Below are 16,178 nucleotides of genomic sequence, written 5' to 3'. Positions count from 1 at the left end.
CGAAGTAAGTGGTCAGCTACAAAGCTGGGGGGGGGGTGAGACTAGGGGTTTGGGCTTCAAGGGATGGGTGGATGGAGTAGTTAAGATCTGCCCTCAGCCTATCTGCTTTGCCTGCCGGAGTGGCCTGTGGGTTCCCAGGGAGTGCCTGCTGGAATTAGGCCCAGAATAAAGCGGTGAGTGGGGAAAGGGATGTTAGGAGACCTATGTGAATCACTGGAGCTGGGGGCAGGGAGGGAAAGAAGGGAGGCCTCAATACAGGCTGCAGAGCTGGAGATGAGACTTGGGGATGGCTTCAGTGGAGCGCAGTGGCGAAGAGCTGCCGCTCACTCGCCTGTTCGCCTGGCTGGAGTTCTATCTTATTCGAGTTCTCCTTGCTGAGCTAGACCCAGGCTGTCTTCTAACTGGCAATCCTCCTGCCTCCTGGGACCACAGGCAGGTGCCACCAGAATCCAGCTAATTTATTTTTGATGAACTTCCACTTTCCGGGAACAATAGACTGGTGGTGGAAAGAGACCAGAGCACAGTGGCTCTCACTCAAGACTAGTCTCATATACAGCCCAGCTAGAGAGAACTAATTTAGGTCGCATTAAGCCTGCAGCTTCGTCGTGATCTTGTATTGTTTCCTCCATCACTGGAGAATGGAAGGCAGGGCCTTTGGTGTGTAGGATGGGTGTCGCTTCACTGAGTGGCAGAGGAGACTTAACTGGGATGAGACTTAGCTTTCAAATTCATTCTTTATCATCTCAGTACGTGAGTAGCTCCCACTTTGAAGAGTACTTTGTAGTTTTATGCATTTATAATTTTTCTGTTATAATGTTTTGACATCTAACAAAAAAGAATGGCTTATGAGATGGCTTTGTGGGTAGAGCGGCTTGCTGTCGAGCCTGATGAGTTCGATCCCTGGGACTCATGGAGGGAACAGACTCTCCCAGAGCTGACCTCCACATGGACACTGCTGGGTGTGCAGGTACACAGACTCTCTCTCCCTCTACTGTTGCTGGTGCAGGACAGAGACATGCTCTCTCTCCCTCACACTGCTGGGTTTGTAGATAGAAACTGCTCCTTTCTAAGGGATGAACAGTTCCAAAATGTAGCCGGGGGCCTGTGGGAACAAGCCTCGATATAATGATGACTGGGTAAGGCGGGCCTCCTCTACCCACGGGTGCCCCAGCATTCCTCGGCCTTCATTGCCCAGGGCCAGGTGCCAGGCATCGGGAGACCACCCCAACAGCCTAAAGCCGCTGAAATTACGCAAACTCTTCATCCCTGTCCAACTTGGATTTCCTGCGAGAATCCAATAGAAGCGGAGGCCTAAATGTTTCCTTTGTTCCTATCTTCTGCCTCCTGACCACTCCGAGTTATTTTGTTTGTTCATATTTAATTTTTTTTCTTTTAATGGCCTTGAGTGCTATACCCCGCTTCCTGAATTCTCTAGAGCCCGCGAGTATAATAGTCAGGGCTTTCCTGAGTATCTCTTGGTTCTACTTGTAGCTCTGTCTAAACAATCCCTCCTGAAAATACAAATTGTGACTCAAGATAGTAGCTGAATCACAGTCCCCTTGGCTACATGGTATGCTTAAAGGAAGGGTAGCAAGCACCAGGTACACAAAACGGCAAAGGGTTTGTGGCTCTCCCAAGAATAATCTAGCAGAAGTTTCTTTTTTTTTTTAGTGGCTTTTTTTTTAAAACACTTTCTTTTTTTTTTAATATTTATTTATTATGTATACAATGTTCTGTCTGTATGCCTACAGGCCAGAAGAGGGCGCCAGACCTCATTACAGATGGTTGTGAGCCACCATGTGGTTGCTGGGAATTGAACTCAGGACCTTTGGAAGAGCAGGCAATGCTCTTAACCACTGAGCCATCTCTCCAGCCCCCCAAAAGTTTCTTTTATCACTTTACTTATATCTCACCAAGAACCCAGCAGAGTCCCAGGCAGGGCGGCATGTGTCTGAAATCTTGGCACTGGGGAGGCTAAGGCAGGAGAATCTTGACTTTGAGGTCAACCTGGGCTACACATCCATACTATGCCTTGCCCAATGACAAGCCAAGCTAGGAAGACAGACAGCTGTATCCAACCTGGAGGACTGGAAAATGAACTATTAAACTAGACCCAGATGATAAAAGACAAGAGACAAAGGCAGGTTCTGTCATCAGGTTGTTCTGACTACACAAGCCCTTTACATGTAAAGGCAATATCTTGTTATCCGCTATAGGAATTACAGTGGCGGTTCTCAGCCCTCCTGGTGACGCCACCCTTTAATACACACCCTCACCTTGTGGTGGTCCCCAACCATAAAATTACTTTTGTTGCTACTTCTTAACTGTAATTTTGCTGCTGTTATGAATCATGTTGTAAATATATGTTTTCTGATTTTTTTTTTCGAGACAGGGTTTCTCTGTAGCTTTTGGTTCCTGTCCTGGAACTAGCTCTTGTAGACCAGGCTGGCCTCGAACTCACAGAGATCCGCCTGCCTCTGCCTCCCAAGTGCTGGGATTAAAGGTGTGCGCCACCACCGCCCGGCTTCTGATGGTCTTTAGCAACCCCTGTGGAAGGGTCTTTCAACCCCCAAAGGGGCCGTGGCCCACAGGTTGAAAACTGCTGAATTACAACCCCCCTAAGCATCATTGTTTTGACTTTGGTTATAGTGTGTTACAGTGTAGATACTTCAGATGTTGTCTTGTTGAATTGACCAGTGTGTTTCTTCTACAGACATTGGGTTTGAGTCCTACTTAGGAAGGCTTTCTCACTTCACTCTCTCTTTCTCTTTCTCTCTCTTATTCCCTTACAAGCATCCCAATCTTGAAAGATTCAACTCCAAGGTCAGCAACCTCTTGGAACCAAATGTTTTCTCTAAGGCGAAGGCCAGAGCAGTGGTATCTGGCTCACTGGTAGCTGAAATAATCCCCTTATCTTTGGAGACTTAATGGTACCATGATACTACTTAGTCTGACCCTGTACAAATATAGGGAATGGGGACTCAAAGCCTTAACGTCACCTGCAGTTACCTTCCACATCATTACCAGACTCCTGACCCTTGTGTGAGACGAGAAGCCACACTGAGCAAGTTCTGCATGGTGTCCTGAAACAGAAATCTAAGCTAAATCAGGGTGTTTGGACGTGTGAACAACGCAGGTTTCAGGGGTGCCAACTTCCTCACGGAGTCAAAAACCTACCTATACCTCTCTAAAAACTCAGCTAGTGGACTGGGAGTCTCGCTGTGGACACCAGCAGTTGGTTAGCACAAGTCTTCCACGTCTTATACTGGGAAAAACACGTGTGAACACTGTGAGGCCATTACTGCTGACTGGTGCTCACTTCCTGGCAAGAGGGTCTCGTGTGGATCACGTGCTCACAAGGGGGTTTAAGCAGGTGCCTCCCCTCCTAGGTTCTCGGCAACAGCACCAGTAGGCAGCTGCAGGATCACTGCAGGCTCTGTTGTGCAGATAAGATTTATGCTGTGTCTTATGTCTACGACCATGTCTTTTTTTTTTTTTTTTCTGTTTGTGTTTCTTCATTTCAGCGCTGCAGATAATGCTCCAGGCTGTCTGTGTTTGTGTAAGTTTTGATAAATTTTTACTCTTAAAATAACAGATCTGTATTTTATGGCAGTGGATGAGAGACTGTTATCTACAAACATTGTATGCTTTTTGGTTATGTTTGATATTGCTTGGGATTGTGGTCTATGTCTCACCCCCAACCGCCCCACCATCCCACAAGCTGTCACAAATCTCTAAATTTTATATATACAGTGGACCTGCCCAGTTTAAAACTGCATCGCTCAAGGGTTAACTGTAATAGGAAACACAAATCTACCGACCAGAGACGCCTATAGTAAAGCTGTCCCTGTTTACTTTGGCTGGTCAGCTACTCAGTCTGATAGCTCCTTCCTGTGTCTGCTGATAAGGGGCTGTGGGGCAGAGCAAAGTCCCAAGCACTCCCCACAGTCTGGATCCACAGGACGGTCCCTCCCTTCTGCCAGACTGGCCAGTCTCCTTTGTGAGCACACTCAGGTTTATTTCAGAGGCAGACAAGATTCCTTTGTGGAGTGTTTTCAGTTGGACTTTCCTTGATAAGCGCAGTTTAATTGGTTTAAAATACATTAAAAAAATAAATAAATAACCTCACATGAGCCAGCAAAATGGTTCAGCAGGTAAAAGCACTTGCTGTGTGAGCTGGATGTTCCAAGTTAGATACCCAGAGCACACGGTGGGAGAACTGACTCCTGATCACTGTGCATGCCCCTGCCCACCCTGTGTATAATAATAATAATAATAATAATAATAATAATAATAATAACTCAGCAGATAAAGGAGCTTACCAAGCTCATCTGCCAACCAGAGTTCAATCCCTGGAAGCCATGGAAAGGTAGAAGGAGAAAACTGATTCTGCAAAGTTCTCCCCTGACGTCACAGGAATGCTGGGGCACGCATACTACATATATACCACACACACACACACACACACACACACACACAACTGAAAAAATAAAAGCTTCCCATGGATACATACAAACAAGGCACTAAATAAAAGCCCTTTCCAAATGTAAATTTTAGAGTCGTTATAATCCCGAGTCAAACAATCCCTGATGCTCTAGAGGCTTTCAAAACCTGGCCCTAAACTGAACATGATGGTCCATATCTACAGTTCTAGCTTTTTGGGAAATTTAGAGTCTAAGTCAGGAGGATCACTTAAGCCCAGGAGCTTAAAGGCAGCCTGGCCTACACGATGAAATGTCATCTCAAGAAAAAGAAAATGTCTTTTTATTATAGGAACAGAAAATGAAGTGTGGAAACCTTGTAAACAGTGCCTTTGTCTGCTCCTTTGTGTTCCTCTGGAATGCACTTAGACGCTGAAAGGCATTTATTCTATACCATATGCCCTACAGGGAGAAGGCAAAAGATTTTGATTAAAATTTGATGAACTTAATATAACATATTTCAACATGATATGGCATGTTCCTTTGACCCCAGGACTTGGGGAGGCAGAAAAAAGCTGATTTCTGTGAGTTTGGGGCCAGTCTGGTCTATATGGCAAGTTCTAGGTTAGCCAGCTACATAGATTGTCTGAAAGAAAGAAAGAAAGAAAGAGAGAGAGAGAGAGAGAGAGAGAGAGAGAGAGAGAGAGAGAGAAAGGAAGGAAGGAGACAAAGGGAGGGAGAGAAAGAAAGAAAAAGGAAGGAAGGAAGGAAGGAAGGAAGGAAGGAAGGAAGGAAGGAAGGAAGGAAGGAAAGAGGGAAGGAAGGAAGGGAGAAAAGAAGAGAGGAGAAAAGATGAGACTCTTCAAACAGCGACCCTTTCTTCATTGCCCCTCACCTTACAGGCAAGACCAGGAGGAGCCTATGTCATAATTGGCTCACACAGGCAATTACAAAGGGAGATTCTGGGATTCAGCTTCAATACAACCTAGAATCCCTGACCTTTAATTCTTACAAGTAATTTGATATGGTCACCCAAAGTCAACAAAAACATATTTTTAAACAAGACTTGCTTGGGCCTTTCATTTCATGGGAGATTAAAATCGTGGTCAGCTGAGGGACAGCGTTCCCACGCCACAGCAGACCTGGAGTGGCCATGTGCTTGGCTCTGCTATGCCCACACTTTGAAATCATGCACTTGCTAGGCTATTTTGGGAATCTTGGAGGGACCGAGCTCAGCAAGGGTTACAGACTATCTTCCGAGACCCAGAAACTCCTTGAAGCGTTTAGGCTTCTTAGAGAACTAGGCAATTAAGGTTTGTTTGAAAGGGAAAAAAATCATAACCATCAGACTAACCATCATAGGAGGCACCTCCAGTCTGAGCTGCTGCAAAGAATTTTGCCATTTAGAAATTAAGTCAAAGAATAAATGAATTAATAAAAGAAATTAAATCAAAAGTGGCCAAGTTTTCAAAATCTAAGTGTGTGTGTACGTGTGTGTGTGTGTATGTGTGTGTGTGTGTGTGTGTGTGTTCATAAGTACAACACTGAAGAGGTCAGAGAGTATTGGGTCCCCTGGAGTTGGAGTTACAGGCAGCTATGAGCTAACCAGTGTGAGACCTGAGTTCAGGTCCCTCTGTAAGAGCAATCCCTGCTCTCAAGGGCTGAGCCGCCTCTCCAGCCCCAAGGTGTTTTATTTTTGTTCATTTTAAAGAGCAAATATTTCAAAGACTGACACATAGAAGGGTTGAACATCAACTTTTAATAATGTAACCTTTTATCCAGTCCTCAAAATTAACACAAAAAGAATGATAAAGTGTAATTTTATCATTACCACCACTGTGTAACAAGCCCTTGTTACAACATCCATCTACTGCCTCCAAAAACCCAATAGAAAGCCACACATTCTAATACCTAATGATCTACCAACAGATGGAATTTTAACCAAATTTATACCAGAAAACTGTTACCAGGGATATGCCAGTCACATAGCTGAAAATACGGAGGAAAGTCAGATAACAAAATAATCTGAAATTGCAGTAGTCTTTTAACTCTTTTAAAATTTCCATAACATACACTAATTTCCAGAAATAAAGAACATAATGACATGTTAGTGTTAACTCACACAGAGGAAAGCTGAGGTCGGTTTTTTTTTCTAAGTTAATTTCCCCAAACCTTTATATATTACATGAATATCCAAGTAAAGTATTTTTTTTAAAAAAAATTCAACACAGAGGAACGTAATATACAGTGTTTTTATATAAAAAAATGGTTAACAGGAATGATTCCACTTCCAACCACATTACATAACTTTTGAAGACAATGGAATCTCTTGGAATTACTTGATTCTTCAGTTCATGTGGATATTGCCTAGCTACTTTCTTCTCACAGTTAAAAGAGGAAAAGGAAAAGGCTGGTGGTATGTTGCCTTCCTTCCTTACCTTACCCAGAAGAGAACTGTAAAACAATCTCGTTCACTACCTGGCTGTCTTTCCTCCAGCTGCTTCCAGGACTAACCCAGACCCACGGCTGGGATGAAACTAGAAGAAGACACCACCGGACATCAAAGGATGGATAGATATAAAAAGATGGGCTCGGCTGGACCCTGCAGCAATTGTAAGGTGTGGGCACAGCCACTCCCAGCAAGCCTTGCGAAGCTTCTACACAGTCACAGGAGCGAGTGGTCTCCTGGATACACTCGCCCTTCACGTCAGTCCGCTGGGAGGGCTCACACGAAAGAGCATCTAACGAACCACTGGTGTGCTGGCTAAGGTACGCCTTCCGAGAGCGAGCAGGCACGCTCAAGACATCTCGGTCAGTAGTGGCGGTGGGGTAGACAAGAGAATGCTGTTTATTGTTTAAACCTCCAGTATCGGTCAGTTCTGAGTGGAAACTGCAGCGACATATACACACCATGCACAGTCCACATCACTGTGGGGATCCAGGAACACATGCAAGATGGCGGAGGACTCACAATGGATGAACGGGAACTTTCCCAGTGTTTCTGACAGCTCTCGACTTCAACACGGGTGCATCTCTTACCGCCACCGACTCACAAAGTTTTACTGTGTCTTGGGCATGCAGATTCACTTGAGGGGGAAAAACGGGAGTTACATTTCAAAGTCATTCACACACATAGCGACTACAACTTCAATTTCTCCTACTTCCCAACCAACGCACGGAGCTGCTTGTGTTAGCAAACAAATACGTATTTTTAGGCAATGGTTGTGCTTTATTTTCCTTCCTACTTCACCCACTTCATTCTAGGAAAATGAAAAACCCACAAAATGAAATCGAGGATCAGATCTTCGGGGTTGGTTTCTGAACAAAGCAGAGAGCTGGCCCCACTGGCTCTTCCAGCCTAGCTACTGTCTCCCCACCCCGGGTCCTTGATGATCAGTATTCAGTTGTCTGGAAAACTGGCATTTTTGTCTAAAAGAAGCCAAGTATAACTGGGGGAGGAGGACGGCGAGCAGGGGAGGGCGGTGCGTTCTGTATCAGAAAGAACCTCTTGCTCTCAACAGGAGAGAATCCAGCTTCTCCTTAGCCATCATTTCATAAATTAATATTTTTTTTAAAAATCATAATCCAAAGAATTTGCTATTACAAGAAAGTTCAAGTTTTAAAAAAGCAAATAAATTAGTTAAGCCTTGTAAACAATTGTCCATTTTAGTTATACATCTTTAAAAAAAAAAAAAGACATTTCTCTGTATAGTCCACTAGACAGTACAAGGCACACTTCACACATCAGAAGCCAGAGGGATGGAACCCACACAGGCCTTCACTCTGTCTGCTGGGGTAACCAGGTCCCGGCTCTGGAGTCACGTGTCCATCCTCTGCTCAGCTCTTGGAGACCCGGAAGTCCACAGATGTGCTCTTCTTCCTATGACGCTGCCTTGTGCTCTTAGTCACGTGGTGTGATGTCACCCTTTCTCGGCGCGGAGTCTCCCTCAGATCAGATGTTTTCCACAAAGCTCCCTGGGAAAAGTCCGGTCTTCCCATTTCTTTGTAATGTGCCTTTGAACCAGCCATCCTCGCGTTTTTTATGAACAAACACAATATCTCCTTCTTTGAGTTCAAGTTCTGCCTCGCTCTGAGGAGGATAGGAAACCACCACCCTGTGCCTACGAAAGAGAAGTAGACTATTCAGATCAGCAGTAAAAATGACGCATCGTCAGTCAGCACAGTGCCTCCATGCAAACAGGGTTTACACATGAATTTACAAGAGTTCATAAAACTCAAAACACGGCGAGTCTCTGTTTAGCAGACTTGGCATTAACAAAGACTGAGCCTGGGTGTTCATTTTAATCCACTAGTATTGGCCAGGCTGGTGTGGTTGAGCTACCTACATAGGGAAGAACATTTTTATCTGCTTCTAGTATTTCGTATCTTGACTATACCAAAGGCTGTGTTTTATATGGACTTTTAACAGGGGAACCATTTCTGCCCTACCCTCTACTCTAGGAAGCGACGAGCGAATTTGATTTCAGAGCTCACAGTAGCTGTGACTTGCTTCCTACAGACTGTATGGGCTCTCCTCTGCCTTCCCACTATGAGCCGGGAGAGGTGGGGTGTCAGGTCTGTATCCTTATACTGAGCTTGATATCGAGAAGGCAATGGTTCTGAGGAAGTTTGCCTGCCTTACATACTAAGCCCCCTGTTGAGAAGGTCCCAAGGTCCAGACAGAGAGCAGAGAACTGTGGCTTCAAATTTTTTCCACCACCATTAGTAGTGATGCTGACATTCCAATCGCCATTGGTCCCAATCAATTTGTCCTTGGTTCTCAATTTGGACGTTCCGTGGAAGGAAGTGCAGCTTGAATACCCCAGTAGCCTTGTGGATTAGCATCCCCTATCTTCCCGCCTCCTTCTTCAGTCTCTAATGCAGAATTATGAATAGCAGCCAAGGAAGCAAGGTGGCGGTAACTCATTTTGGGGTCGCCCCCTCCCGAGTCTTTTCTCTACTAGACATTATCTTTCGCCTTCCTCTTGCTTTTCCCAGTTGAAGTAGCTGATGGTGTACTGTAGCCATCTTACAGTCATCCTTGCCTCTACTGCCCTCATGCTCCAGAGTTTTCCTCTACAATGCACAGGGATGCCCTGTGACAGTGAGATTCTGGAGGCTAGGTAACCAAAGATGGGGAAATGAGGCAACACGAAGGAGGCTACTGGATATCCCTAAGGAGGGCACCATATGGAGATCTGAAGCTTCTTCCCCAAACCAGTCAACGGTAACATAAATGAGCCACCTTAAAATGGGACCCTCGATCCCCAATCAAGCATCTTTACAGCCTGGCTCCTCCTTCAAGCCCCATCCAAGAACAGCCAGAATCTACCCAACTTGGGGGAGATCACAGCAAGCGGTCTCAATTTTCATATATAGCTGCCCAACAATTACTCGGATCCCTGGGGCACAGGGACCAATTTGACCTCCCAGGCCTGCAGCCAAAGCTCAGCACTGGGTTGATTTATCCTTTACAAGAAGGGTTCAGTCAGCTCAGACATGAGGGTCAGACAGCTGAGGTCAGTCCAATGCGGAGCAGGGGAAGAGGGGAGGCACTGTGGGTGGAGGGGGATTGACACGGTCTTTATGGTCAGGGAGAGCATCTTAACAGAGCCAGTTTCCTCACCTGGGGAATGGGGCTTCAGTGAGTTAGGCAAAATATTTCACAGGCAGGATAATGAGATTGTAAGAGTGGTGTCCTTAGAACAGTGGTGACAGACTCTACCAGAAGGTCAGCTTCTACTTCAAGCCTGTGGCTTACTCAAGAGTACACAGAGGTCTAGAGGGGACTTTTAAGGCACAGGTTAGCCCACAGCTGACAAATGAACTCAGGCCACAAGTTAAAGAACACCCCGACACCGAGAGTCCACACACTTTAGAATGACATTGAGTTTTGGAATCCTTTCCCTGACATCTTTAAAAGCAAACTCACAACTTCATCGTGGGCTGATCTAAAGAAAGGACCCAGATGTGATTTCTCGAGTCTGATGCCAACAGGCTAACAAGCCACATAAAAAAGCAATGATGTAGTTGCCACCGGGGGCGAGTTAAAGTTTCAGCAAAGCCGTGCAGCTCAGGAGGGGCCTGGAGCACTGACTGAAAGCTTATGCTGAGACCATCTCTCACGAGATCCATTTCTGACTGGCAGTCTGCAAGCTGCTTTAAGGTAAAATGGAACAAGAATAGTTTGAAAAACTCGAAGTGAATTAGATTAATATTTGCATTTTATAAAAATGTACTAAACCAATTTTGTCAGGAAACCCAGCAGTAGAATGGCTGCTGGGCTAAGAACATTATCTTCCTGCCAAGCTCCCAGTGGGAGCAAATTTCCATTGCTAAATTAGAGCGCTCGAGGGGGAGGGGTGGCGCGAGGAGCCCCTTGCAGAGTGGAAACTGTGACCCAGTCTCATCACGTGAGGACCGCCAGGTGCGGCAGTGACAGACTCCACTTAGAAGCCTTCCAGCTCAGCCCTTGGCCTTGGGCCTCTTGAGGTGGTTTGCAGGGAGACTTCTCACACAGACCCGGAAAGCCAAAAGCTGGCAGAAAAGCCTAGTGAGCTCAGGCACCAAAAAGTTCTGCCGAGCGGAATATTTAGAGACCAGCATGCAGATGTGCGACCCAGCTGCGAAGGCCTACGTCTGCTGCCCCGCCCGCTGTCTGGGTTTATGCTTGCCTTTGTACAAATAGGGATCCTGGGCACTTCTGAACATCTTGAACCAAAGTCACAGTCTGCAGACCTTCTGAGCCACCTCCAACACCTGTACCCGACCGAATCAGCCCTCTTCACTGCCGTCCACACCATCCTGGCTGGCGGCCTCCACTGCCACCTTCTTGCATCTCATTTCTTCCTGTCCCCAATCCATTGCACACACAACTAGAAGATTTACATTCAGTGACTCCACCTGTAGGAGCCCGTGGTGAGAAACCATTAACAGGCTCTCCCTGTCTGTAAGGTTAATCCTTACACCCCTACACAAAGCCCAGACAATCCGGCCTTAATCCTGCGGTAGAGCAAGCGATAGCTGCTATCATCGGCACAAACATTCCGAAGCCTGACTATGTCTCTTTAAATATAGCCTCGCTCCTCCTCCTCCACATACTGGCTCACACAGGTCCTCGGACTGGGAATTTCTTTGACAATATCTCTGTCCATCCGCGGCGCCCTATCAATCTCAAGGTCTGGCTCCAAATCTCCCTTCTGAAATCTCCAGCCCCGTACCTGGAAGTAATTTCACGCTCGACTAGATCTCAGAGGAACCCCTGTGTATTTCTCATGGCACTTAGCTCAGTCCACACCGGATTTTTGCCATCTGTGTTCCCGTCTCATTTGTTCTCGGCTTTGTGGGGTGGTGCCAGATTCACTCGATCAGCCTCACGCTACCAAGTGTCGAACGTACGATGAGGTTCATTAGGCACACTGGATGAGGAGATCTAACCACACGGTAAGCGTGTTTAAATACGTACAATGTCCTTCACAAACAAACGGCATGCCGAGGCATGCCACAACAGGGAGGAATCTTGACAACGTGATGCTAAGAGAAATAAGCCACGTGAAAAAGGGAAGCTTTGCCAGGGCTCCATTGATAAGGGACCAACATACAGAGAGAGAGAGCAGAAGGGTTCCTTCAGGGACCACAAGGTGGGGAAGAAACAGGGAGATGTGATTCAGTTTCAGCGTGGGAGGAAGGAAAATTTCTAGACATGGACAGTAAGGAATGACCGATGTAAAGGAACTCGGTACAACGGATTTTACTTTTGAACAGGGGTAAATTTTAACTATATTTTATTTTTCTTTGTACTTAAAAAAGATCCCATTCTCACATAATACATTCTGATTACAGTTTCCCCTCTTTCTACTGTTCTAGTTCCTTCCCACCGCCCCTCTCATTCCCTTTCTGTGTCTCTATAGAGAAGATCAGGGGTCTAAGGGATAATAATACAATATAACAAGATAAAATATAGTAAGAGAAAACTAGAACTATCAGACCGGAGTTGGACAAGACAAACAAATTGGAGGAAAAGAGCCCAAGAGAAGGCACAGGAATCAAAGCCCACTTGTTCACACATTCACGAATTCCATAAAAAACATTAAGCTGGAACCACAAAATACATGCAGAGGACCTGGTGCAGACCCATGCAGGCCCTGTGTTCATGCAAGCTTTGCTCGTGCTGATTTAGGGGGTCTTGCTCTCCCTGGTGTCCTCCGTCCCCACTGGCCCTTACATTCTTTCAGCCTCCTCTTCTGCAGGGTTCCCTGAGCCCTGGGGGAGGGAGGGGTGCGGGGATTTGATGGAGATATCTCTTTCAGGACTGGGTGTCCCAAGGTCTCACGCTCTCTGCATTATGTCTGTCTATGGGCTAACTATATTTTATACAATTAAAAAAGGAGATGCGTCAATAACTAAAAACAATGGAAATATTAGTTAAAAAAAGAGGGAGAGGCACAGAGTGAGTGGAAGACTGCAGGAGAGCCCCGGGTAGGGCGCGTGTTTGCGTGAGGAGGAAGGAGAGGGGTGGGGAGAAGGGAGAGAAGGGCTGACAGGCTTTCTGGCTGCTGCAAGGTACTCAGTCCCTTTGAACAAGGCACACTGGGCGTGGCTTGATTCCGCTTTAGATGGGCTACCACCTCTAGGTGGCTGCCACAGGCACAGGATGGGGCTGGAGGAAGATTCTTGCTGTTGTATGAAGAAGGCACACTATCGCACGACAGATGACACCAAACTTCTGGTTTGGGTCATAGAATCCTAATGTCCATCTGGACGGACACCTGTAGTCTTTTGTTCAATCTTCACTTTCTTTCATTCCTTTTTCTGCCTTCACTGGCAGCCCCTAGTTCCCATGCTGCCATTTCTAATCTGCCTTCCCATGCCTTCAGTGAGCCCCTTCCCCCCCCCCCCCCGTGACCCCGAGAAGCACCCTATCAGCCTGGGCTGGGTGAGGAACCATTCACCGCTTCCTGCCAGTTGCCACAGCAATCTAATATCCAATTAAGTGCTTTCCTGGCAAAACCACACGAGCTGGCTTTGCATCACGTGCAGAGTCCAAATGAATTATGTCCATGGCTTCACCCAGTGGGCTCATTGTCACTGACTCAAAGAAATTCATCATGCTGGTTAAACCCGACGGCCTGCCTTCCGCAAATCTACCGCTATCCAATTGGGGTGTTTCTAAGAATGCTAGTTTAACCCCTGATCAAAGACCGTGGGTTCCTTCCCAATTGAGGGTATGTGGTTATTGCTTTAATTCCTAAACTTCAAAATACACACAGGTGAAGGGGACTGGCTGTACTTCCCTGCGCCCTATGCCATCTGTGTACGCATATGCGCGCTCGCGCGCGCGTGTGTGTGCGCGCACGCGTGTGTGCGTGTGTCAAGTCACACATACTCTTATTTTCCATCTCCTCTGAAATATGTTATTTCTACGTTCACCCTGCAATCTCCTAATTATTTTTTTTCCTCCATCCTCTCAAACAGAACCTAAAAATATTTGTCCCGTGATTTCTGCTGCCGTCAACTACACACACATCCCCGGCTTCCAGGATACCGGTCTATTTCTTGCTTGCTTTCTGCAGCCGGCTCTCGCACAAACCACAAAAGAATCCCTTTGTTCCCCAGGAGACTTTTCTCTCAGCTGACACCAAGACCTGTCAACACACTTCAAGGCTCATCCTTCCTCATTATGAGACTGTGTCTCTTCGTGTCACGTGACCACTCCTTTCCACTCACAGCTACCTCAGTCACTTTTTTTTTTTAAACTTTACCCCCTCCTTTGCCTTCCTCAGAGATTTATGAAATAGGACCACGGGGGGAGAGGGGACTTTCCGCTTGTTCTTGCCGAGTCCTGTGGAAGAATGTGGGCTCATTCCGTCCGAGCATCACACCCTGAAACACGTTTTCATGCAAGTCCTTCCGACGGAGTCCCGCACGATGAGCCCAGGGCCGGTGTGTACCCTGTGAAGGAAGGAGCAAAGCCCCTCAAGTGCTTTCTGGACCGCACTTCCTCCATTTGAGGCTCTGAGTACTTCTCCTTGTGTCAAAACTTTCAAAATATGCTAACAGGTAATCCTTAAATGATATGCTTGCTAGGTCTCTATTAACCAAAACCCTCCATTCCTGGTGGATAACAGAGCACTTTCCCGTTGTTTGCACACTCAGACAGACTTAAGCATCCAAGTTAAATAAACACCATTACCAGCGCTGTGCTAAAAAAGAAAGCAAAGGGCTATGGAAAGTTGCTGGGGCTGGCTATTACATTTAATATTCCAATGAGCATATGGATTATAAAAATATAAAGTTGGGCTGAAATCTTTCCTAAGGACCCCCTTCCCTCTCCTAAAACATTGAGATGGCTATATAGAAGCCTGCCAGAGATTTCCAGAGTGCCCGTGTCCATCTGTCCCGTCATTAAATTCTTCATGTTCCCTATCTGGTGTGCCTCCCTCACTCCCCAAACGCCATCACCTGTCTGCTTAGCAGCTCTCCTTTCAGGCGGCCTAAAAGGCAGAGCCTGCTGCTGGAAAGCGCTTTTTAAGAGGAAGAATAGGAACGCAGATTGGGGACATCTGGCGACTGAAAAGGAATGCATAATGGGGGTGGCAATGAGGCAGCGGTGCCCAGCCAAGGCCTAGGGAGAATGTGGGCAGAGTTGAGCCTTCATTCCAAACAGTCACAACAGAACCCACAAAGGATGAGGGGGACAAAGTAAAGGGCCTCTGGGGAAACTGCAGAGCAAGGCCTGGAGGGAGAGAGGAAGCCTCTGTGGCTGAAGGGAGTAGACAGGCTAACTAACTGGCCTAGCTCCAGGGACAGGAGGCGGTGCCCCTGGACAGCAGCAGCAGCAGCAGAACTCTGCGGGAGAGAGGCTGACTCCAGAATCAAAGCTTGAGCGAAGCTGGGACTCAGTTTCAAAGCGTTACCGAGAACACAATGGATAAGGAGAAACACAGAGGATGTGTGTGGCGTGGCGGGGGGGGGGGGGGGGGGGGGGGGGGGGGGGGGGGGGGGGGGGGGGGGGGGGGGGGGGCATTTTTAGGGCAATATGTCATTTCAAAACTGGCTTTGTATCAGTCAGATCTACAGGAAATTTTTTACCTCTTGATGAAAATGCATAATAAAGTGTACTTTATAAATATAGGTTGTTTGACATTTATTTCCCACTTTTATAGTTCACTTTTAATTGAAAATGGGCCACAAAATCATAAAGCTTCAATACAAATGTTTTATATGGTTCCAATTGAAATACAAAGGGAAAGTGGATCTAAGTGACTTTGCTATTATTATTTTTAAGATGTATGTGTATGTGTGTGGCTGTGTATGGGTGTGTACCCCTGAATGCTGGTACCCAAAGAGGCAAGAGAAGTCAATCGTTCTGGGGCTGGGGACTGAACTCGGGTCCTCTGCAGGAAAAGTGCATGCTGTTAACGGCTGAGCCATCTCTCCAGCCTAAACCCGTTTTAAATGATAATGTCTCACATAAAACTCCCAATCTCCCACACAAAGTCAGGCACAGTGGTGCCCACCAACTGCGCTAGCTCAGCGTGGCAGGCTGAGGTGGAAACTGCTTGCATTCAGGAGTTTGAGACCAGTCAGGGCAACATGAGGAGTTAAAGCTTCCACTACCAACTCTGTAACACAGAGCATGTCAACCAAAGAGAACACACCTCTAAAAGCTAGAAATGCGCTTATCTTAGAAAATTCGAGTCCAGAGAGAATGAAGTGCACAGAAACAAACCGAGGAGGCTTTGGCGTCTACATTAT

The 16,178-nt window shown here is 46.5% G+C and overlaps 1 protein-coding gene across 2 annotated transcripts in view; it reads right to left on the bottom strand.

Moving 5' to 3' along the window:
- Nucleotides 1-6,581: 6,581 nt before the first annotated feature.
- Sh3rf1 (SH3 domain containing ring finger 1) overlaps nucleotides 6,582-16,178 on the bottom strand; it is a 158,075-nt gene continuing 148,478 nt past the window's right edge. For both annotated transcript variants that reach the window (XM_050161831.1, XM_050161830.1), the window contains exon 12: nucleotides 6,582-8,542. In XM_050161831.1, the coding sequence (XP_050017788.1) occupies nucleotides 8,374-8,542 (169 nt within the window). In that variant the 3' untranslated portion in view covers nucleotides 6,582-8,373. The remainder of the gene's footprint in view (nucleotides 8,543-16,178) is intronic.

The sequence above is a fragment of the Alexandromys fortis genome, unplaced genomic scaffold (genome assembly GCF_014885135.2).
Source record: "Alexandromys fortis isolate MF-2015 unplaced genomic scaffold, M_Fortis_MF-2015_v1.1 scaffold_137, whole genome shotgun sequence".
Lineage (NCBI taxonomy): Eukaryota > Metazoa > Chordata > Mammalia > Rodentia > Cricetidae > Alexandromys > Alexandromys fortis.
Note: the sequence above shows the minus strand (reverse complement) of the source record. Positions and strands in the feature narration are given on the sequence as shown.